Source organism: Anastrepha obliqua, chromosome 2 (genome assembly GCF_027943255.1).
Source record: "Anastrepha obliqua isolate idAnaObli1 chromosome 2, idAnaObli1_1.0, whole genome shotgun sequence".
In the NCBI taxonomy this organism is placed as follows: Eukaryota; Metazoa; Arthropoda; class Insecta; order Diptera; family Tephritidae; genus Anastrepha; species Anastrepha obliqua.
Window position 1 is genome coordinate 64,070,853 of NC_072893.1, and position 23,858 is coordinate 64,094,710.

A 23,858-nucleotide genomic window follows, 5' to 3' on the forward strand; every position below is an offset into this window, starting at 1 on the left:
ATGTGGTTTTACGAGCTTAGTGATCCATTAACACACGTCTTTACATAGAAACTGATTCTCCTGGCTCTTGGGGGAAACACATTTATTATTTGTATTCCTGTTTGGTTAAAAAAGTGTTTTTTCTTCTTATTTTTTAATAATGTTAAAATTTGTTATTTCCCCTACAATTTTGTATAAACGACTTTGTTTTGTATTTCTAATAGCTTGCGAGATAAAAATTCTTAAACTTAAGAGAAAAAAAGTATTTTGCAAAATTGTTTAGCACAATTTAAAAAAGTCTGTTTACCACCATTTCATTTTCCTGTGAGACTGCCCGTTAGTAAATTTGTTACATAAAAGCATTTGTTTTTTTCTGAAAAAGAAACTTTGTTAAATAACAGCGAATAACATTACCGTTATTAAATTTATATGCGCTTAAAATACCGCCAGGAGCCAAAATCGCTCGTGCTTACATATACATATGTAGATATTACCTACTTGTATAACTTGGGCGCTGTACGACCAACAGGGCGTATACGCAACCAACCACTACTTGTAAATTCAACATTGCGCCAGCTCCTGTTTTCCATGTTTTTCCTTAGTACGCACACATACGCGGCCACACACACCCAAATACACGTGTGGCTGTGACCACATGTGGTTTTCTATCATGCATACATAATGAATGTGTATAAAATTTTTTGGGAATTTTATTTTTTCTTTGAGTTTTGCTTGCGTTACCCTAGCAAACGCCATGGTTATCTCTTACCAGTGCTGCTGCTAGTTACTTATTATATTTTCGCATGCTTTTTTACGGTTTGCCTGTAATTTGCTCATATTCTATTAGTTGCTATGCATGAAAAGCAGTGGAGGGGGAAAAAGAAACTGGGAAATAAATCAGGAAATAAAAAAATATGAAATCCAATGAGCGGCAAGCAAATTTTAATCCAATTCAATTTGTGGTTATTCATAAAATCCCCATAATACACATGAGTGCATATATTTAATCCAGAATATGCGCACACTTACACTCACACGCACGCAAATGCATGCGTTGCTAACAGATTTTGCAGGGATTTGTGTGTGTTTGTCTGTGTTTTTCTGTGCGCTTCATTAAGTCTACAAAGTTTTTTGGTATGTTTTACCGCTCACAGCGCGCGTCGTTTGCTATGCCGTTCAAATTATCCAAGTGAGACCCCCATTTTGTTGCCAACCTTTCACCCGCCCATTCGCCCATCATTTGTTGGACATTACACCCACTCGGCTTGCAACATTTAACTGTATTTGCTGCTGTATAAGTGTTAGTGTGTGTATGTGTTAATATATTTGTTTATGTACACTAGCGGGTTTTTCCATTAATCTCGAACGTAAAATAAATTGACGACTACTTAAGTGGACCAAATTAAATTGTTGCATGCTTTAAGGCGCAAAACTTTCACTGGAGTTTATTTTTAATAATTTTAATTTTTCTCTATTTTACAGCTCGTGGGAGGCGAATTTGATATGGAATTAAATTTTGTGATACAAGATGCACAAAACATTAAACACATGCTGGAACTGCTGGATCATTGCCCGCCAAATCTACAGGTAAGCGAATTTGTAAATAGTTTTTGAGCTTTTTGAGTCTTTCTGGAAAGAATGGCTTTACCAGCCAAGTAAAGTTTTCTTGGGTGCGTGGACACGATGCAGAGACTCTGTGCGAAAAATCGAAGGTCAATCTATGTTAGGTGTGAAATTCCCTGCCAGAGAGATGGTCTCGAATGATAAAGCAAAACCTTCAAAGCATTCCATTCATGGAGCTCGAAATATGTTTTGGCGTGCAAATTAAGTTTTCTTGGGTATGACCATGTGTACATGGTGTATGGTGTAGAAAAAAAAATAACATTTAAATTATCAACCGGAGCTTAACCTAATTTTCGCAAAATTAAAATAATTGTGTCTTATAGGGTACCCTTTCAACCGTTTATATGACAAATACCTAAAATGTCCTTGTCGAAAAGGAGCTAGAGGGTTAACAGGCTCTACAAATATAATCCTAAGAAAAATTCACTATGCGTCTTTTCTCAAACAAAAAAAAAAAAAAACACAAAAACAAAAAAAAATGTATGTGAGTAGTGAAAATACCGCGAAAAATAAGCAGTGGTGTCATATTTCAAATCTTACATAGCGACGGTAGTTGCTTGTAAAAAAAAATTCGTTTCTTCAGAAATCTCCATCTCCCCTAGCTGATGTTCTAACTTGCAATATTCTGGCAGCTAGGCAGTAGTTCTCGATTCAATTCCAAAAGAACATATACGTGGGTTGCCTTTCCCACTTTTGACTTAAAATGAAATCAGAATCCTGCGCGCACAGTAGGCGGTACTCCACCATAATACTTGAGTTCAACTATGAAACAAATTTAAACTAATTAAGTACAGTAAAAATTTAAAAAAATTATTGCCAGTAAAGACTTGAAAGTCATTGAAGATAAAGGGTCTTTCGAAAAAGACGCCTTTTCTAAAATGACTGACGATGTCAGTAGTGAAAAATTTCTAGTTTATGTCACCCTTAACATTTATCAAGTAGACAGAGGTACAATTTTACACTATAGAACAACACTTTAAAATTGCTGAAACTTATTATGACAATAGTTGATCTTTAAGAACAAATCGCGAAATTCGTATTTTGTGCTGTTTTTTGCTATAAATAATCGTCCAAATTAGTCGACAATTCTAAGGTTTTAAAAAAAATTTCAAAAAACAGGTTCTGAAGAGCATAAAAAAACACTGGCAGACCAAAAACTGGACGTTCTATTGAAAATAAAGCCGCTGTAGCGCCAAGTGTTGGTGAACCACCTGCAACATCGATATCAGGAATCGACTTTTTTGCCGGATTTTACCTGTTGATTTAAATGATGCAATTTTTCACATATAATTATTAAAAGCCGTATTTTGAATAAAAATAGTGAAGTCAAAACACTATAAATTTTTACATGTCTTGTCTTAAAATAAAATACGCGTATTTTTAAACTCCTTTATGGGAAGTATTAAAAACTGCACTATTGTATTTTTTATTACGAAAATAAGTCAAGAAGCTGGGAGAATGAAGAAATCAGATTGGAATAAATTTTTATTTCTTCGATATTTCCTCCCCATGAAGTATTTTTATGGGATGTTTTTTTCTCATAAAATTTACTAATTCAACAAAATCGCTTATATAAAACTATGACTGAAAGAGTTGGCTCTAATTCCATTCTCATTTCTTTTATGAAAATAAGGTAAATACAGTGCATTTTATAACTATAGTACAGTCATTTATTGAAAAGTTTTGACAATTTACTTATTTCTTATTTATTTTGAATAATTCTTATGTAAAAATATAGGTCATTATCCTACAAAAACTATATAAATTCAGCGTTCAAACTCAGTGCAAATTCAAGAAAAAGCTGCAAAATTTGTATCAAATTGTAAGGGAGAAACGCTAAAACAAAACACTTTTTTCATGAATTTATTGTAGCGAAACGGCTCAAGTCAGTTTATTAAAGGTTATTGCATATTATAAAGTAACATTTCAAGAATATTTGGTAAAATTTTCATGTAAAAATATTGCAAAATGAGCGAATGAGAGCACATTTACGTAGACGTCTTTTCAAAAATACATTTTGCAGTAGTCAGCATATCTCAGCGTAGAATCATCTGAAATCAAAAATATCGAAAAATTTAGTTAAAGTATGAGTTAAACTTCCCCCCAACGTTTATTTTGACGATTTATTTTCATTTTCAGCCATTTGGTAGTCGTTTGAAGTAAAAAGTGATTTTTGACGAAAAAATGCCGCCATTTTGTAGGTGTAAAACCACCTTAATATAAAAAAAAATGGCGAAAAAAAACTTTGGGGGGAGGTTTTTTATATGTAAAATATGTGTGCAAAATTTCACAAGGATCGGTTGAGTAGTTTTCAAATGCCAATGACTACGCACTTTAAAAAAAAAGGTTCGAGAAAACCGCGTTTAAAGTTTGTAACGGACTACGCGCGCAACTGCTGCGTCTCGGCAGATGTTTGAGGCGGCTCGGCTTTATGCTCTATAACTTAAAAAGTTTTGCTCGGATTGACTTAAAATTTTAACACGGTATTTTTTGAAATGTTTTACTACAATAACATGCAGAAAAAAAAATCGATTTTTGTGAAATATTGGGATGGTGGTTAAGTATTTAGAAGTCACACTTGCTTAGGTAGGGTAGGTATTGCACCAAGATTCTTATTAACTGGTGCGTTGTCATAAGAAAGAGGCATAACTAAAGCCCATTCTGACTCTGTTTTTTTAATGGCTTTTTTTCTTTAATTATCGACACATTTTTCTTTCATTAGATTCCCTTAGTAACCCAAAAAAGCCATACCCCACATCTTTTTACTCCATCGTGATATTCCCTGAAAATCTTAGACAGTACTGTAATAAGTCTGTGAGCACTGAAAATACTGCTAGGAGGAGTCAGATTCACAGAGAAGAACCGAAGTATCATTTTCAATAACGAACTGGTTCATATATTAATTCTTTATCTCCCTACATATCAAAAACTCAAGTAAACATTCGACGCTTTCAGTCTGACCTTTTGTTCACTCCTCTCGGGAGCATAGGGCATCGATAAGACTTGTCTTGCGTTGGTTTCGTTAATCTATTTGGTTTCTGACAGGTTAGGTGAAAATGGTTCAAATAGTCCTGAAGGATACTCTAATAATTTCTGGAATTTTTTTCTTTCTCAAACTTGAATCTTACATAATAAGTTTTACCACTTTTTCAACTATGTTTGAAGACGTCCCCCCATTCAGCCCGTCAGAGCGTTGAACATCTTCGATTGTGTCTAAACTTCATTTGCTGCTTATAAATTAGTTATAATAAATAACTGTGCCCCGAAATGAAATGAAATTATTTGAATTAACTGTATGCCTCTTTAATTAAGTATATACATATTCTTACATTCCATTTTTATGTATGCCAAGCTTGGTGAAACTTTGCAACTTTATTCCCAGTAGCCCAATTCGGCGCAAAGCGCAAAGGCATATCAACACACCTTCGACATAATCGGCCAATCTATTGATTACGCAAACAGAAAGAGTTTCTCAACGGCACTCGCTTATTACAGCTATCAAAGAGTTATGTAGGTGTAGCTGTGTGTGTGTATGCTCGCGTTTTGAAATTTATAGGCATATAAATCCTTTGCCTGCCTCAATGTTTGCTACGCTTTAAATTTCAGTTCTCACACCAAAAGCTACCTCATTCCTTTCCTCCTACCACCACCTTAGCTCTTGGATGTAGGTAAACTTCAAGTTCAGATATCATTGCCTCCTCCTCATTCGCCACTCACCCCATCTCCGAGCACAAAATTTAAAAGGTAGCAAGTTTTTGAAGCAGAAATGGGACAAGGACAAGAGTAAAAAGGTTATATTACGGCTTTTACTGTTGTTGGCAGGTGAGCGAGTGTAAAGCATACCAAAGAAAGTATAAAAGTGAGGAAACAAAAAACAAAAAAATACAAAAATGCAGAAAATGAAATGAAAAGCAAGAATGTGAGGAAGTTCGTCGGAGGCGCTGTAGTGCCAATGTCGGTACAAAGTGACTTTATGTTTTGTTCAAAGCGACAGGCGACATGCAACATGCGTCCAGCTACCGGTAAACCAAAATGTAACATTGGCAATGGTAGTTGAACAGCAACAATAAAAGGAATAAAAACATGAGCAACAACAATAGTTAACGGTTGGTAACGGTTGTATGAAAACGAATGCTGAATAGCCAAAGCGAATCGAGAGCTCGCAGATTCAGCAATAAAGGTGTTGGCAATAAATTTTTTCAACTAACGAATTTACGAGAAAGTAGTAAATTATATTTTGTCATGTCTTCATGCATCAGCTCAGTTGGCCCTTAACTGCACTCCAACACTTCGACACGCTTTCGAACGCCACTCACGTTTACGTCAATGTGGTCAATGTGACGTGTTGGGCATAACAAATTAGAGTCGCAGGTAAAATAAAAAAATTAGCGTTGATAAAAAGTAAATCAAGTAGATGTGTGTATATTTGTATTAGGATGGAATAGACATTTTTTTTTATTATATATTTATTTTAATTTTTATTATTATTTTTTATGCTAAGCTTTACATTTACTCTATGGCCAAAAAAGAAACCATACGTACTTTTATTTTTCTTTTTTAATTAAATATAAAATAAATAAAAATAAATAAAATATAAAACAAATTAAAAAAAGTTAAAAAAAGTGTTACTAATATTATTTTTTTAACTTAAATATTGCCAAATCAATGATAGGAGGTAGTTTTATTTATACAAAAAAATTTAATTTTATCTATTTCTAGCAAAATTAAAAAAGACATTATAAAAAAATATTATAAAAAAAAATTAAAAAAAAAACAAATAAAAACAATTTTATTTTAAGTTATAAATTTTTTTTTTATTTGTTTTTAAATTATTAAAATTTTTTTTATAATATTTTTTTATAATGTATTTTTTAATTTTGTTAGAAAATAGATAAAATTTCGTTTTTAAGTTAATAAATCTACCAATCATTCAACATGTTTTTTTAATTTTTTTTAAATATTAAATTTTTTTTATAATTAATAATTTTTTATTTTAGTTTTTTTTTTAATTATTAAAACTTTTTTTTTATAATGTCTTTTTTAATTTTGTAAAAAAATAATTTTGTTAAATAAATAAACCTACCTATCATTGATTTTGCTACGAAAAACGTAGTAATTTATCTGTCATTTCGGTCCCAGTAATTCTAATGAGCCTTGAGACCCATACGATGCATACCGATGGGGGCAGCCTTTTGCCCTTCTTAGCCCTTTACCGCATATGCACCCATATATGGTATGGGAGTTTTGATTGAATTTAATTTCCAAATCAAGTATTATAAAATAATTGAAAATATTTTAATCCAGCAAATATAAATTTAGCCGTATGAAAACCAAAAAAACTGTCTGTGATTTTATGACATTTCGAACTAGACTAATTTTTGTGCAAGTGGGTGACAAAGCAGAATTTAATTGCGAGTAATTCATTTTCAAAAAAAGATAACAGAGTCAAACGTTAATACTTTTTGACAAAAAAAAATATTTTGATGGAATCAATATACTCATCTTTCTCGGCAGATAAACATTTTTCCATTTTTCAACTGTTTTTTCTTTTTGTATATGGTTACGGTAAATATTAAATAAGAAAAAGACAGAGGAACCTAATCCTTTTTGGTCATAGAACAAATTTGGGCCGTAGCAAGGAATAAAAACAAACAAACATTTTTTTTTTTTACCTCCCTAATGTATATACATTCACACTTCTATATATAAATGTGATTTAAGTTTATCGTAGCAAAGCTGTGACAAGTTCAAAAGGATGCCAAGGATGCATATTAATGAGGCAATAAAGTTATGCTGCGAGTTTGTCTCATCTGTTTGCCGAAATATTTCGTTTATTTTAGCTGCGAATTGACATTTTAGCTTTTTACAACACTTTTGGTGAACTCACTGATTTCTGAGAAAATTTTTTTTTTGTATTTTATACGATGCTCTTGACGTTGTTGCGAACATGCTCTCTTTACATTTAGATTGAAAGAGAGACTTGTTTTGTACTGTATTATCTTCAAAGCCTAATTCATTCATTCTGCCATCATGAATGGATCGGGTTTTTATGCTACCACAATTGTGCTTTAATAAGCCCTACTAGGTTATAATTCTTAAAATTAACTTTAGGCGATGGTTTAATCCTGAAAGATAGGAGTACTTTAGATGAAATACTCAAACAAAGATTCTAAAATGGTTCGCCGATTACCCAACCCCCGCACTTACCCAACCACAAAATGCAAATATCTTTGCAGAAGCACAAATAGCACCAGAGTATATGAAATGTGAGACAATCATCAACTCTAAAATCCTTACCCTAACATGAGATAGCATCGAGGTTTGCGTAGGACTACAAAACTCATACGAATTATTTGGTTAACTCAAATTAATTTAGGTTAGATGAGCTACTATTTTATCAAGAATTTACTCAAGGATCACAGAGGATCATTGCGCTGCTCCTGAGAAGATTTTCCCACGACCTATGCTTTCATGCCACTAAACCATTCCGATTTTTTGGCACGTCAAGCCAGCCAGCCTCTCAAATTAAACTGGGCCTAAGCCGCCACATACACCCTCGAAGAAGTGATCTGCCAGAAAACTGAAAGGCATTTTTTAAGTGCGTAACATTTTTTAGAGTAGCACTAAAAAAAACTTAACTAGAAATATAAATAAAGGCTTTTTAGTTCCCCACAAATACCTTTTTATATCAGAAACCACTTCTTCTAATTTTACGAGAGCAATAAACTTTCAAACTTGATTTCCCATCATATTCGTTTTTACACATTCATGTTTATAGTAGAAGGGGACGATATATTGCTGGAGGACAACATACAACTTACGTCGACCATTGAAAATTATTCATATAGAATAAATTCACCATTAACCCCAGATAAATAAATATTTTATATACCAAATCATTATTATCCCCATAACGACGCAGCGTGCAATAGTAGACTCTAACAACGAAATGAAATGCGGCAAATACTAAAACATCACTTATGCATCACACACATACATACACATACAAATTGAAGCATACGCAAGAACATAGTTTACTGAAGAGCTATAAATCGCTGTAGTCATTTCTCACAATTTCCCTTGATAAATAGCGCTAATGCGCGCATCGCATTTATTGCTCTTCCGTAGCTATGATTTTGAAGAATTATTATTCACCATTGAAATGTTACTTTCCACACAACACTTTGCTGCCCCTCCATTACCCGCTTGGAATTCTCATTAGTATGCGTTATGTTGTTTTTTTTTTTTTCTGCCGCGCTGGCATCTGCTGAGGCTCCAGTTATTCATTGGTATACGAGTACATATACAAAAAATTATTATTTTCTTTCGTTTTCTAATTTTCTCGATTCTTCTCATTTTCGTGGCCGCCATACTACAGAGATATTTGTATGCCATGCTGTTGCATTTTAAATTGCAGCATGTTGCTGCCTTTCAACGTTGTTATACCTTTATTTCTTTTTTTTTATGGCCGTTGCAGGCTCTGGCGCCTATGCATGCTTTGCTCCGTGGCGGTGAAGGTCATAACATTAGCAATGTAATAACAATTTTTTCTTTTACACTTTGTCCAGCTGTTTTATTTATGCCATTTTGTAGCTTCTTCTTCTTTTAATATCACAGTCTCAATTCGCTTTTTATTTTATTTCTTACTTTTGTGTACTTTGCGCAAATAAATTTAATGCCGACAGCTGCTTGAGCTGACCGCTGTGGCGTATGATTAACTTTTATGTAAAGAAATTTCCTGCTGTTAAGGAGGCCATGTTTTTATGATCAGATTAAAGCGATATGCGATTTTTGTTAAAGTTAGGAAATCACGAGTCAAGACAATTTTAGTATATGTGTATATTTTAATTTTAAATGTTTTCAAAGTTTATGCTTGAGGTATATTTTAAGCAGAGCCGATGGTCTAAAAATTTCAAAAAATCGATTTCTTGTTTTTTCGATATATTGAAAATGTAGTATCTTAAAAATATACTGTGACATTTTCGTGCGGAAATTCCACATACTATAGCTTCTACAGCCCATTAACTAAGTAGAGAGCGGTCCGCGCGCTCCTGTACCGCAAACTTTAAACTCATTTATCTCGAAACGATTTGTTTTGGCCTGGTGTTGTCTAAAAACGATCCATTCAACCAAATTGTCTGAGATTTGAATATGTCGTTCACAACATCAATGGCTATTGCCCGTACTAGAATCAAATTATTATTCTAATTATATTGTATGTCTTCATTTTTGTATGTAAAAGAAGTTAAATAAAAGCCTAAAACATTTAAATATCGTTTCTCATTTTTTATTGTAAAATTTCCTGAAAATACCCCAAATTTGGAGCTCTAGACCATCAGGACCCCTTAATGGGTAGTTAAAGTTTTTCCCCTTTTTTTAAATTTTTTTTTTTTTGTAAATAGATATAGGAAACTATGTTATTCTTACATTTTATACATATGATATCATCCTCAGTTCTGTATAAAAAATTACAGCGAATATTTTTGTGGAGCACTTTAACCCTCTAACTTCTCAATAACTGGGTATATTTTGTTTCTCTTGCGAGAAAGTGCTGAAAATACGCTTAACGGAGGGATGTAACGGGATAAAATATATCAGAAAAATGTTGTTATAAATTTCTACTATAAGTCTCTGAATACACCAAAGCTCAAAAATATGAATGCCAGAAAAAGGTCAGAATGGGTAACCCTTATTGAAATTTTACCAAAACAAATTTTTTAACACACTTTAACGACATTAATACCATGTACGTGTTTTTGTCCTCTCTACCAGAATCAACAATGGATTTCTTCTTCCTCTTTATTATTTTTTTCGTTTATTATCTGTTATGTATTTTACAGTCTTAAAGACTAATTTTCGTTTTGAATTCAATAGTCCGACGGTATTAACGAGAAATGGTCATATTAAATATAGTGTTGAATACGGCATTTTAGTGAAGAATTATCCTTAAATTTAACAGTGAATAGTGCCATTAAAATAAAAATTGCTTACAAGAGCCAATTACGTACATGCAAACATGAAGCCGACACAACCAGTAGTTCCTGAAGATGGCTTCTATTTGAAGTAGAAAAATCTGCACATAAAGAAAATAAGTAAATAAAATGTATAATTTAATTTGTTGTTTTATGGTTAATCCGGTCTCGAGCTCACCAAATAAATATACAAAAATGGACCTACGTATTTAAACTTTTTCACCTACTCTAGCAGAGGCGTCAAAAAAAGACTTTAACATTTTGATTACCAGAGTGTGAACGCAATTCATATGTAAGTGTGTGTGTGTGCACAGTCCCAAAATGTTTTACTCTCAGCACACTTGGAGTAGGTTATTTTGTGTTTGTAAGTGTGCATACATTAGTATTTGCATATGTAAATGTGAGTACATAATAAGACACTTAACAAAACAAACGCGCTCTTGAAGTTTTATTTTCCATATTTGGTAGTTGTTGTATTATGTAGTTGTTATTATCATACAATACAAGCAGCTGCAAATACTTGCGAACGGGAAAACAAACTCCTTTGAAAATACGCTTGTAGTATCCCTGCAGGGAGATCAACCAGTTGTGAACAAACTTACAACCAGTTAGCTTTGCAACGGAAGTAGTTCGTTTTCTGAAGTGATTGAAGTAGTGCTGTGGCCACCACATAATGTAAGTTTTGACTGCTTTTTTTCAAATTAATTTGAATTATTTTTTAGAAAAATATATTTTATTCTAATAATCGGAGATTTTGATGCAATAAGCGGAGATTTTGCGTTTTATTTAATGTAACTATGCGCGCGGAATGTAAACCAAATGATAATTTATGAAGCAAAGGGTGTGCCATTTACAGATTTCTTTGATCGACTGACTGTGTTTTTCTTAAGCTGCTCCCATTGCAGCTATGCAAGCAGCGACGATGACTAAAACGAAACTTGTGATGTTGGTGGTGGGGAGAGCTTTTCTAGTGTGATTGCAGAATGCAATTCGTAGAGGCCTTTGTTTTTGTTTCGATAGTGAAATGCCTAGCGTTGAAGACAGCAGTTAATGGCAGATGTTGAGAGATGAGTTGGCTGACAGTTGCTTTTCGAAATTAAAAATATGAGCAAATCCGGAAACAGGTGCGCGGCTTAACTTAATAAATTTTTCAAAGTTTGTGCAAAACTTTTAAACATTCATTAAATTTCTTTCAAAATTTCACACTTTTTGTTCAAAGTCTTTAGAAGATTTTTGGGTATGCAGTTTTATAGCCCATCTAATTTTAGTACAATGAAGTGTAAGTTTCAAATAGCTCAAAATTCGCCTTGATTTTTAATATTTTTTGTTGGCGGAACAGCGCATTTTCTCCATATGCACTAATTTTTTGTCTTTTATATACGAAAAGTTCACGAAATTGTCGGGGAAGAATATCATAAATGGTAATTATCAATTAATATACTAAAATTTAATGAGCTATACATTTACAAACCCTGTTTGATTTTGTCTTTTTTTTTAGTTTTTTGAATTCTGATTACATAGTTTGGAGTTTTTGTGAAAGGTTGTCGAATTTTCATGTCTCCTTTAGAGTTTGAAATTAGGTATAATGTAGTTTTTGTTATAAAATAAATCATTTTTGTATAGAAAAATAATTTAAATTTAAAAATAAATAAAGAAATTGTCAAAGCTTGTCAATATGTGGCGCTTTTATAATTTTGCCTTTTATCTTTTCCACTTTTTGCATTACTAGCAACTGGTAATTTTAGCATGAAGCTATTTTAGGAGATATCAATTGCGAGCTGTTGCAACAGCGACATCCCAGCAGGTGGAGTAGTTAGGGTCAGCAACATTTTTATGCCATTTAACGCACTTAGATACCTCTGCAGCACTGCTGTACCAGTCAATGATAGACAAAAAAAAAAAAAAAACATAGCTGATTAACTAAACATACACTTTGTATGCCTCTAATCCTCATTTTATTCATTTTTAGCGTTAGAAGTCTTCCTTTTTACAGTGGTATAAATATTAATGTTTTTCTTCCTCTTTTAATTGGTCCATTTGCAACTAGTACAATACTAGTTACTTTCGGCCTAGTATGATATATTCCATAAAACACCAGTTCATGAACCATATCGCTTGCTCAGTAGTTTGTCTTTTCACTGAAAGCCTTATAACGGCGCATGTAAACAGCTCAACTAAAATCAGATATATGCCCATACACACAGACGCGTATACCTACACATGAACCCATTGCTGTCTGTTGTCTGTTGCCTTGGCTGTATTTCAATAATTAAGCCCTCGCAGAAAACTTTTACCGCATAACTGTGAATAATAGAAACCTAAATTCAGCTGGGAAGAAAACTCACAAACTCGCAGATTGTCTGGAGGCAGCGACTCCCTGTTGTTGTATTTGAAAGCTCATCGAAAAGGAAGAAATGAATTAAGAAATGGAGAGTGGGATGTGTTTACACACGGTTCGTTAGCAAAATTACTTGTATTGGGAAATACACACACACACTCACACGTGGATATGTATTTACCCAGGCATAAGCAGCTTTGCCGAAGTGATGGTATTGTTGATTTTAAGCGCTGTTTGCACCGCAAAGCGACTGTGACACTGTTCTACTTCTTGTTTTGCAGCTAAAATGCAAAATAGCGAAATATCCACAGCGTCTAGGCTTTCGACAAAGCCAGTCGCACACACTTACTTACCTATATACATACATACATACGTATAAACTATGCACAAAGTATAAGATCAACTTGGGTATGTGTCAATATTTGCACAATTTAGCGACTTTCAAGTAGCCTTCTGTGTATGTATTAGTTGCCAAGTTTACACAAGAGCGCAGTGCATTTTAAAAAGGAAGTTTACATTACGCAGTTTTGATAGTTTGCATTTACACAGGCAAATGTTTTGAGGAAGATGATGAGTGTAGTGTAGTGTAGCTGTTGAATTTGCTGAAGTTGTAGTAGATATTTGAACAAAATTGCAATAATCTTGAAGTGCTTCTTTATTATGTAAATAGAAAACTTAATAAAAGCAAAAGGTGCGCAACGATCATGCACAAATGCATTTGAGCTTGCATACCTAAGACGAAAATGTATGTAAAATAGAAGATTACGGCAGAAAATATATATTTTAAATTAAGGTGGAAGGTTGCATCAGCGTAGCTTTTCCAGTCAAACTTGACATCCTGCATAACGCGAAGGTAATTATCTTCATCGACCATTCCAATATCAGCCTCGCCCATATTGATTTCCCTCACTTCTGGAAAGAATTTTTCCCTGGTGCAGAGAATTACTGTTTTAGACGGGTTTATGTTCAGTCTCAATCCAGCACATCATCATCGTCATCAGGTTAAAGGCTCTTTGCATTATGCTGCCAAGGGTATTCTCGAACTTGCTCCTTATTTATGATTACAACCTCATCCGCATATTCTTCGTAGCTGATGCCATTATTTGTCAGCAACTACAGCCAGTTATCAATGACTACAATTCATAGGAGGCGTCTTGTATGGATTAAAGAAGCTGGCGATTCATCTTATGAGTTGCTGGGTAAAGAGGTATTTACCCAGTTGCCATTGTCGGCCTTGAGAACCCAGTATAGGACCCCAGGTTATGAGGAACAGCTCCCGGAAAATGTGTAGCCAGGACAAAGCATGCTCAGTCTTCCTCAGCTGTCATTTTGACATACCTAATTAAATATCAATTCTGGGCAAATCGTGTAAGTAAATAATGAATGAACGTTAAAAATTGGTTTGGTTTCAAATCTAAGAATGAACTCGAATTAGAAAGACGCTGTTATGATTTGAAGATATGAACTCGAGATATGTAAAAATGTGGCTTCAATGTGCCGCTTGAAAAGACAGTTGCGAAAGAAGTTAAGGCCACGATTTTTTACGATTTTCCATAATACCAGTAATGGTGCTATTTACCAGGAAATATAAACCTCCACATTTAAGACTTCCGAGATGAAATAACCACGTTCTCTCGCTTTCATCGGAAGTGAGTTACCTTCACATTCATTGAAAATCTCGTATAAAGGGTCAGCATATTTCTCTTCTCCTGCAAATCTATGTTCGGCAAAATATGAGTATTCATCCCACAGGTCGTTCTTTGGATGCAAATTTTAATTTACGAACACCTGCTTTGGTAGAAAGCTCTTCGAAAGGGCTAATAATATCATTCAGGGAGGGAGGGTGCAAAGGACGGCATGTATTAGCATTACCGGAACGTGTAGAATTTGCCCCAGTGATACCCCGAATATCGTTTTGCACTTACTTCCCATCGACTTTTACGTTATTTCCATCGGTACTCAAAGTGCAATCAGGTTAACACTAGAAAGACCAAAGCCGTCAATTTGACGGCATCACCATTTCATTCTTAAATATTTTGCAAAATATGTTTTTGTTAATTTTCATATTTTATGACTTTTCCTAATTTGTTATTGTTTGCTCAAATAACTATAGAAAACTTTTAGTATATATGTGGCTTATGAAATTCCTTTAGAAATACCTAATAAGACCGCATACCGTCAATTTGACGGCAGCGATAACGGTAGAAAACAATGCTTCCTACGAAATAAGATTTCCCTGATACAGGTAACACTTTTACTGTAAATTTGCGCAGAGGTCGAGGGGTTTCTCGTAGATCAATTAGTGGCGGACGAACAGGGCGCGGTGGACGTCCATCTAGGACAACTTCGGGGCAGAAGTCGGTATACTACAGATAGCAAGTGACGGTACAGAATGGACTTGTATTTCGCCGAACGCTTTTGAAGTAGGACGTTACAGTCAGCAAAATATACTTAGAGAAATCTCAGGACCTACTCCATACGCCAAGCGATATATTGAAAATGACAAACCAATTTCTGCGTGGAGGCTATTGATTGATGAGTACATTCTTCGACGTATAAAAGAATGTACTGAAAAGGAAGCACATGAGAAGAGTCAAAATGAAACTTGGAACTTATCTCTAGACGAACTAGATGCCTTTATTGCTTTGATTTATGCTCGTGGAGCCTACAACATGAGCCACCTTGATTTGGATATCTTGTGGTCTGAAGATTGGGGGCCACCCGTTTTCAATAAGACTATGAGTAAAAATAGATACAAGGAAATCATGGAGTACTTACGATTTGATATGAGAAGCACGCGTTCTGTTCGTTTAGCTAATGATAAATTTGCAATGATTTCTGACATATGGAAGAAATTTATAGATAATTGTCAAATGTGTTACATTCCTGGAGAAAATTTGACAGTCGATGAGCAGTTGTTTCCATCAAAAACTCGCTGTCCATTTTTACAATATATTGCAAACAAACCGGATAGATTTGGCATACAGTTCTGGCTGCTGGTGGATGTCGAGAGTATGTATCTATGTGGTGGATTCCCTTATCTAGGAAAAGACGAAAACCGTCCGAACGATATTTCATTACCCGAACATGTGGTTTTGAAACTAGTACAACCCTATTTCAAAAAAGGGCGAAACGTTACCACTGATAACTTTTTCACGTCGATAAATCTGGCTAAAAAACTAATGATCGAAAAAACTAATATAGTATTGTTGGGACAATGCGGCGTGCAAGAAGACGAAGACGAGAAGTACCACCAATTTGTAAAAATATTCGTACCACACGATATGAATCGTTTATACTGAAATCAGAGACTAATACCACTCTTACTGTCTGTCAAGGAAAACCAGGAAAAAATGTTATTATTTTGAGTACTTTGCACCCAAATGTGAGCATAGGAGTTGATCGAAAAAAGCTTCCCGAGGCAGTAAAATGTTATAATGAAACGAAGTTTGGTGTTGACATCATTGACCAAATGGCACGAAAGTACACCGTAAGAGCTGGAACCCGTTCATGTTTTTTACAATATACTTGATTTAGCAGCTGTAAACTCATGGATTATGTACCGAAAAGTTACGGGAATAAATATTTCTCGGCATGATTTTATCTTACAATTAGTGAACGATCTACGTGCAGAGTATTTGAAAAAAAGAACTACTTCAGCTACGACTCAAAGGCAAGAAAGTAATTTTGAAACAAGTGAACAATCTACTACAAACAATAAGCGGCGGCAATGTCAAGTCAATCATAATTGTAAGAAAAATAGAACGTGTGAAAACTGCACAATATGTAAAAACGCTGTTTGTGGTAAATGTATAAAAGATTTAAAAAAAATATTATTTGTTACAAATGTTACTCGACTTAAGTGCTATCCTTAATTTGTAACTACTAATAAAAATAAAATTTTAAATATTTTTGTTTCATTTCAAAGCGAAATATACAATAATTTCATGTGCATTCTGATTGAATCTCTAATACCGTCAAATTGACGGCTGCGGTCTTTGAAGGTATAGTTAGATACACGACCCTTCTAGTGTTAAAGGAAGTTGACCTCTGGGGGCATTCTCCCAAAAGACATGGTGCCATTCTTAGACAGTCAACTGCGCATTTTTTGAACTTCGGGCTCATTTCTCTATTTGCCAACTGAAGTTTAGTAAGAGCAATCTTTCCAAGTAGGTAAGATTGCAACGATGACAACATCTGCACCGAAACTGGTACCTCTGTCTTCACTGACGGCTCCAAGATGGAATCGCGATTCGGAACAGAGTCTTCTCTAAATCAGGGAATTTATTTATTTTCTTAAATAAACGAATTACTATTTAACCACCGTTGCAGAAGCTGCCGGTCCCTTTCAGAGAAAGAGACTGTTGAGAATTTTCTCTGTAAATGTCCGGGTTTGGCAGCTAAGCGATTGTCCGGGTTTTGCGCTAACGTAATTCGCATCAATCTGCTCCATTACTCCAACAGCTATGGCTGGCTGTAAATATCTGCCTGTTGGAGGTCTCATAATGGTATCAAAGCGGCGCTTATGTGCTACTTGTGGAGTGCCAGAGTATTACCTAGTAAAACCCACAATAAAGACAAACCATTCAGGCTCTTAAAGTGAAATCGAATGGAGATCTCCATGCACTCCTTGAATTTCCTAAGCATATTCATTTACAAGACCAAGTTGCTTGAACATAAAACCGAACTATGCCAGGAGCTAACACATAACAGATGACACATTAAGAAGCTTACCAACCAACCAATCAATCAAACAACCAGCCAACCACCCTACAAATCAAGCAACCAGCCAACCATCCTACAAATCAAAACAAACCAACCAATCGACTGACCAACAATCCAACTAACCAAGCAAGCAACTAACCAGCCAACTAACCAACCAACCAACCAATCAACCGACCAACCAACCAACCAACGTACGAACAAACCAACCAACCAACTAACCTCCGACCGATCACCCTAATCAACAATCCAACGAACGAACAAACCAATAAACCAACCAACCAACCAACCAACCACCAACCAACCAACGCACGAACAAACCAATCAACCAACTAGCCAACCAGCCAACCAACCAACCAACCAACCAACTAACCAACCAGCCATCAAACGGACTAATCAACGCACGAACAAACCAAACAGCCAACGAACCAACCCACCATATAATCAAATATTATACAGTACTATCTCGATAATCCGTACACCCTTAATGTTAGGGGTCTTCCGGATTATGGGGGTGCCCGGATTATAGATGATTTTTTTTTTTTTTCAACTAAACGTTGTTTTTTTGAAATGAACATAACGCACTTCAGATATATGTATGTACATAAATAGTTTTATTAAATACAGTACAATCATACTTACATAATAATATGTACATCTGTACATAATCAAACATTTTTTTTATTATATTTAGTATGTACTATTTCAAAAAAATTATTAATTTTGGTCTGCTGTGAGTTCGCCAGCAACATTTTATCTGCAGCAGCAACATTTTATCTGCAGTCTTAAAACTAAAATATCCATAGCCGAAGCGTCAATTTGTTTTGCCCATTGCATAGCCTTGGAAAAAATATTCTTTGCTTCACCGCTACTTATAGTATTTACCGCTTCAACTATGGTTCAATCAGAATCAGCTTCTTCTATATTATTATTTTCATAATAATAATGTCCACTCAATTCAGTTTGTCACTAAAGAATAAACACAACGCGTGATTTATGCTGTTGCATTTCGTATACATATATTGTTGTTAAAGTACCGCTATTTTACGAAAAACTCACAAAGCAAACTAAAAATTAAAATACATATGTATGTACATATTGCGAAGCAAATTTGAAAAATGTCCGGATTATAGAGTAAAAAATGTTAAACTGTCCGAATTTAGCAGTCGTCCGGATTATAGATGTGACCGGACTACCGCGTGTCCGGATTATCGAGATAGTACTGTATATTACAAAGGCTGCTAAGGGGGTCCAGAATGTAAATGAATACTAAAAAGTTAATTAAGCAAAACTAAAAGCAGTAGCTAAAAAAGTAGCAGTTGGTTTGAAATTTAACTCTGGTTTTAGTACACCTCTTAGGTAATACCAAAACTCTAGCAAGCTGCAGTGATTTTACCATGTATGCAATTTTTTATGGAAGCAGCTTTGTTTTCTCACGATTTTCCTCATGTCCATAGGAAACATATTAGCACTTGACACAGCTGTACCGCGCTCCAGTACACCTCCATACATCCTGATTTTTATGTCCATATGAATTTCTAAACTCATGAAAGTTTTGCTATAACCATCAACATTACTGTCGACACGTTTATGTACATATATTTTACAATAACAACAAGCGATATTTTGATTATTAAAAATGTGGGCTTCAGGATAACAAAAAAAAACAACAACAATAAGTGAAAATTACAAGTTGTATAAAATAATCTACATGGAGCTGCTAAAATCACATGCGAGCGCATAACGCAAAAAAAAAAAAAGAAAAACAAGAAATGTAAGGCCAAAGAATATCTGAAAACAGCTGCTTCGATGGTGTACATCTATGCGTGCTTATTTGCTGGAAATGAGAAACTTTATTCATATTGAATTTTTTGAATTGCGTGCCACAATTTTATAATAGGTTGCTTATATGAGATCTGGTAACTGGTAATCGCTTACGTCAAAGCGCTACAATAACAAAAACCACTTGGAATATTTTCCTATAGCACAAACTGAGGAGGCTGCTGCATGAATGAAAAGAAGGGGCACGCAAAGCAATCAGGATGTAACCCGTCAGCAGCACTAACCGAATGGCTTTCTTGCCAGTCAGCCGTGATGACATTTTGAAGCAAACGCTGGCTTATTTGCTTATTTCACCAATTTTTTCTTCTTTTTCCTTTTCTCTACTCTTTGTTACTTCCGCACCACTATCCGGTTTGATATTGTGGCCTGCGGTGTATGGTAGTGTATGTTTGATGTATTTGCGTGTGATACGTTTTTTTTCTTGTTTTGTTGCAAGTATTCGCGATCTGTTTCAGAAGAGTGACAGCACATGTCACGCATTTCAATAGCCGCATAGCTTAGTAGGAATAAAAAAATAACAGCAACGTAGCAAAGTGAAAAAAGTGGGGAAAGCAAGCAAACCCCTTAAAGGAAGGTGGCATGAAAGTGTTAGCTAAGGGTTGCGCCAACCCATTTCTGGGTGTTTGGCAAAGTGGCCGGACGTATCCTTCAACTCTATGCAAATTAGTTCAAGTAGGCGAAGTAGTTGAACCTTTTGCGCTTAAACAGCATATTGGCTTTCGTAGTGCATTGCATATGGATTGTCGCTATTGACTGAGTGAAATATTGGAAAAAAATTGGTAAAAGCGTGTGCGTGTTGGCGCTTCTCATACTGCTGCCTTTTGCTTTTGGCTTCGGGCGCTAATCTAGTAGAGTGAAAATTTAAAGTTGGCTCTTAAATTCAATTCAGCGTTGCGCTTGCAGCAGCACCACATGGCAGTGTAGCAGCAAAATCGCCACGGGCATATACGTAAATAGTTTCGAAACACAGTGCGTATGAGCAATCTTTTTTTATTTATTTTGCAATTTGCGTAAAATTATTATTTGATGGGTTATAGTTTTCATTGTAGATTTACCGCACTGTGCGGCATTAAAACTAACTTCGTATTGAAAGGATTTCATAAGAGAATATAAAATAAGAGAAAATGGTTTTTTTTTCTTGGGATTTCCACATTGACTTAATCCCTTAGCGGGGCATATTAGTGTCGAAGTCGAAAAAAGACCACATTTTCTAAATTTTTTGCTGATGTGATAAATGAAATGCCTTATTCAAGCTCTTCTTCAAGGCAAAAATAAACTTTTGGTACATATAATGTGAATCTTTGATTCTAATATTGGGAGTGATGCGATTGGTGTCGCATTTTTTGTTATCTCTCAGAATAAAGTTTCCTTGGTTTTGTTAGCAAAAAAAAAATGTTTTTTCTCTTGGTAAATATATTTAAATAGCTCGTGTTTGGATATTGGACCTTGGACAATGTTACATCTGTAGTTTCGTCCCTAAATCCAGTCTAGGGGTAGTCAGAGGCCCGAAAAACGATGACTTTCAATTATTTTTTTGCTAGTCATTTACTTTATTTTACAAAAATAAAAGCATAGCATTAATACATCATGTTGCGATTTGACTTTAGCACAATCCAAAAACAAAAATTCATAATTGTAAAAGTTATCGCTGTTTGTGTGGAGGAGGAGCCCAAATCTCCAGAAGTCCCTTGCGTTGATCATCAAAAGTCCTTCGAGATTCATCTAAAATCAATTGGTCAAGAGATATTCGTTTTATTATTAGATATTCTCGTGCTTGTTTGAAGATTTTTTTTTTTTTCAAAATTAACAATATGGCGGCCTCAGGAAATATTTTTCAGATTTTCGAGAAAAAAATCGATAATTAATTATTAAAAACGCGGAGCGTCCGTGTGCCCTTTGTTAATTATTGAATAACTCGAAAAGTATTTGTCGGATTCACTTCAAATTTTCAGACAATATTTTTAAGATATTATTTTATGAGAAAATGCAAAAAAAACAAATTTTTTGAAAATTCTTACTGCCTCAAACCCCTCACCTCAACATTTCTCACTCGGTGGGTAATTTTGACTATTATTTTAAATAATCTGAAAAATATTAAGCTTGTAGGGTCTATAGAGAATTAAGATATTCCACAAAAATATTTCCGGGAAATTTTCAGCAGTAATCTCCTCAGACCAAAATAATTTGCGATAACGGACAAAAGCACACCATGAATTTGTTTCTAATACTATTAAACTTATCGTATTCAGAATATATCGGGTGTTATTTTTAGTGGCATTAGAACTATCGCTATCGATAACTATAGTTTGATAGCTGAGAATGGCAAGCTGTATAGATATTTGAGTGCATTAATGACTGTCAAGTCTTCATCAATCGTTTAGCGTTAGAACTACGCTTCCAAGTTTTGGAAATTCATTTGAATTCTGTTCGCAAAGTTCATAAAGTAAAAATTCTCGCTCAAGTAGCAGATAGAGGGTTAAAATATGTCACTAAAAAATTCTTCACTTAATGGTCCTTTAACCCCTTAAATAAAGGTTCTGTATATTTAAGGGGTTAGGGGTAGTCAGAGGCCCGGAATTTTTTTTTGCTACTTAATTAATTTATTTAACAAAAATAAAAACATAGCATAAAAACATCATGTTTTAACTTGACTTCACCAAAATTTCAAAAAAAAAATTAATAATTGCAAAAGTTATCGCTGTTTGTGTGAAGCCCGTTTCTCCAGAAGTCCCTTGCGGTGAACATCACAAGTCCTTGCAGATTCATCTAAAACCAATCGGACAAGAAAAATTAGTTTTATTAATAGATAATCTTGTGCCTGATCGAAGCCTTTTTTTCAAAATGAACAAAATGGCGGTCTCAGAAAATTTTTTCCAGATTTTAGAAAAAAAAACCAACAGTTAATTGTTAAAAAAAATCGAAATTTTTGAAAAAAAAAAATCCTTCGATCAGGCACAAGTTTTTTATGTTTTCCAAAAGCTGTATAAATTTTATTGAAATCTACGTAGCGGTTTTTAAGTTACAGTGTTCACCAGTTTGAAAAACATAGTTTTGAGAAAAACGCATTTAAAGTTTTGCTATCGGCTCCGCAACGGCCGAGCGCCCTTTGTTAATTGTTGAATAACTTGAAAAGTATTTGTCGGATTCACTTCAAATTTTTACACAATATTTTTAAAACATTATACTTTAAGAAAATGCAAAAAAAAATCGATTTTTTGAAAATTCTGACTACCCCTAACCCCTGAAATAAACTTTTCATACTTTCGGCTAAAGTTTTATGACTTTAAGCCTCCGTAAACATACTTATGGTAGACCCTCTACACTAGTACTGCATTCGGTATGGCTCATTTTGAAGATATTATCTTTCATTTTTATTACCTTTTGTTCATTTGAGTACCTTTTTTGTAAAATTGATAACTATGTGATCGATAATAAGCGTTATATTACTAGAAAATGACCGAACATCAATTTTCGATGTCGTAGCGAAATGCGGCAAACTTCAGCTGAGGCTCAACCGAAACTGAACTAAACATTTCAGAAGGTTTAAGTTAAACAAACAATATTTTTTTTAAATCCGGTATTTTGTTTTATAAAAAAGCCAAAGCAGAGACATAAGTCTCAACCGCAAATTTAATACATTTTTTTAAGAAAATAAAAGAAATATTTGACCAAATTTCTCCACTTTTTTGGTCGAAGCCGAATCGAACCCCTACGGAAATTTTATGGCTAAAGCCGAGGTTGGCTCTAGACTCAGTAAATTCTACCGCCATTCTCCGCAGGCTAGCAAGATAATTTATTCCTAATCCAATATTATTTTTTAATATTATTAGTATTTTTGGAAATACTTGATTTCTCGCTGGCGCGGAAATATACTTCATGAATGCCTCGTTTTCCAATTTTTGTTTTTATTTCCTTATTCACTCCACTTGGGAGCATAGAGCCTCGACAATATTCTGCGATCGTGTGCAGTTCTGGACTATTGTTTTTGCACCGTCCCATGTGATGTCGGTATCTGCTAGCTCACGCAACATCGACCTTCTCCAAGTGATCTTCGGCTGACCGCGACTTCTGCTACTTTGCTGTCTAGTGCTCTTCCTTCCAGTCCAGTGGCACTCTCGGTAATCTGGTCGTTTTGTAAGCGTTTGACGTATCCATCGCCACGTTTTGATTTTGATTTGCCATAGCAGAAAGATAACAATACTTACCACTTTTCCCTCTAAGTAGAATATTGGCTTTATTCTCTGCGTTATGTAAATATAGCACAGGAATTTATTGACAATTTATTTGCCTCTTATTTAATTTTAATAATTTCTGTATGGAAAAATTACCTTTCAAAACCCAAGCTTAAATTTTGGTAAAAATTTAAAAAAAAAAAAAAAAAC

At 34.5% G+C, this 23,858-nt stretch overlaps 1 protein-coding gene across 2 annotated transcripts in view; it reads left to right on the forward strand.

Moving 5' to 3' along the window:
• Nucleotides 1-1,466: 1,466 nt before the first annotated feature.
• LOC129239217 (neurobeachin) overlaps nt 1,467-23,858 on the forward strand; it is a 231,460-nt gene continuing 209,068 nt past the window's right edge. For both annotated transcript variants that reach the window (XM_054874564.1, XM_054874565.1), the window contains exon 1: nt 1,467-1,566. In XM_054874564.1, the coding sequence (XP_054730539.1) occupies nt 1,483-1,566 (84 nt within the window). In that variant the 5' untranslated portion in view covers nt 1,467-1,482. The remainder of the gene's footprint in view (nt 1,567-23,858) is intronic.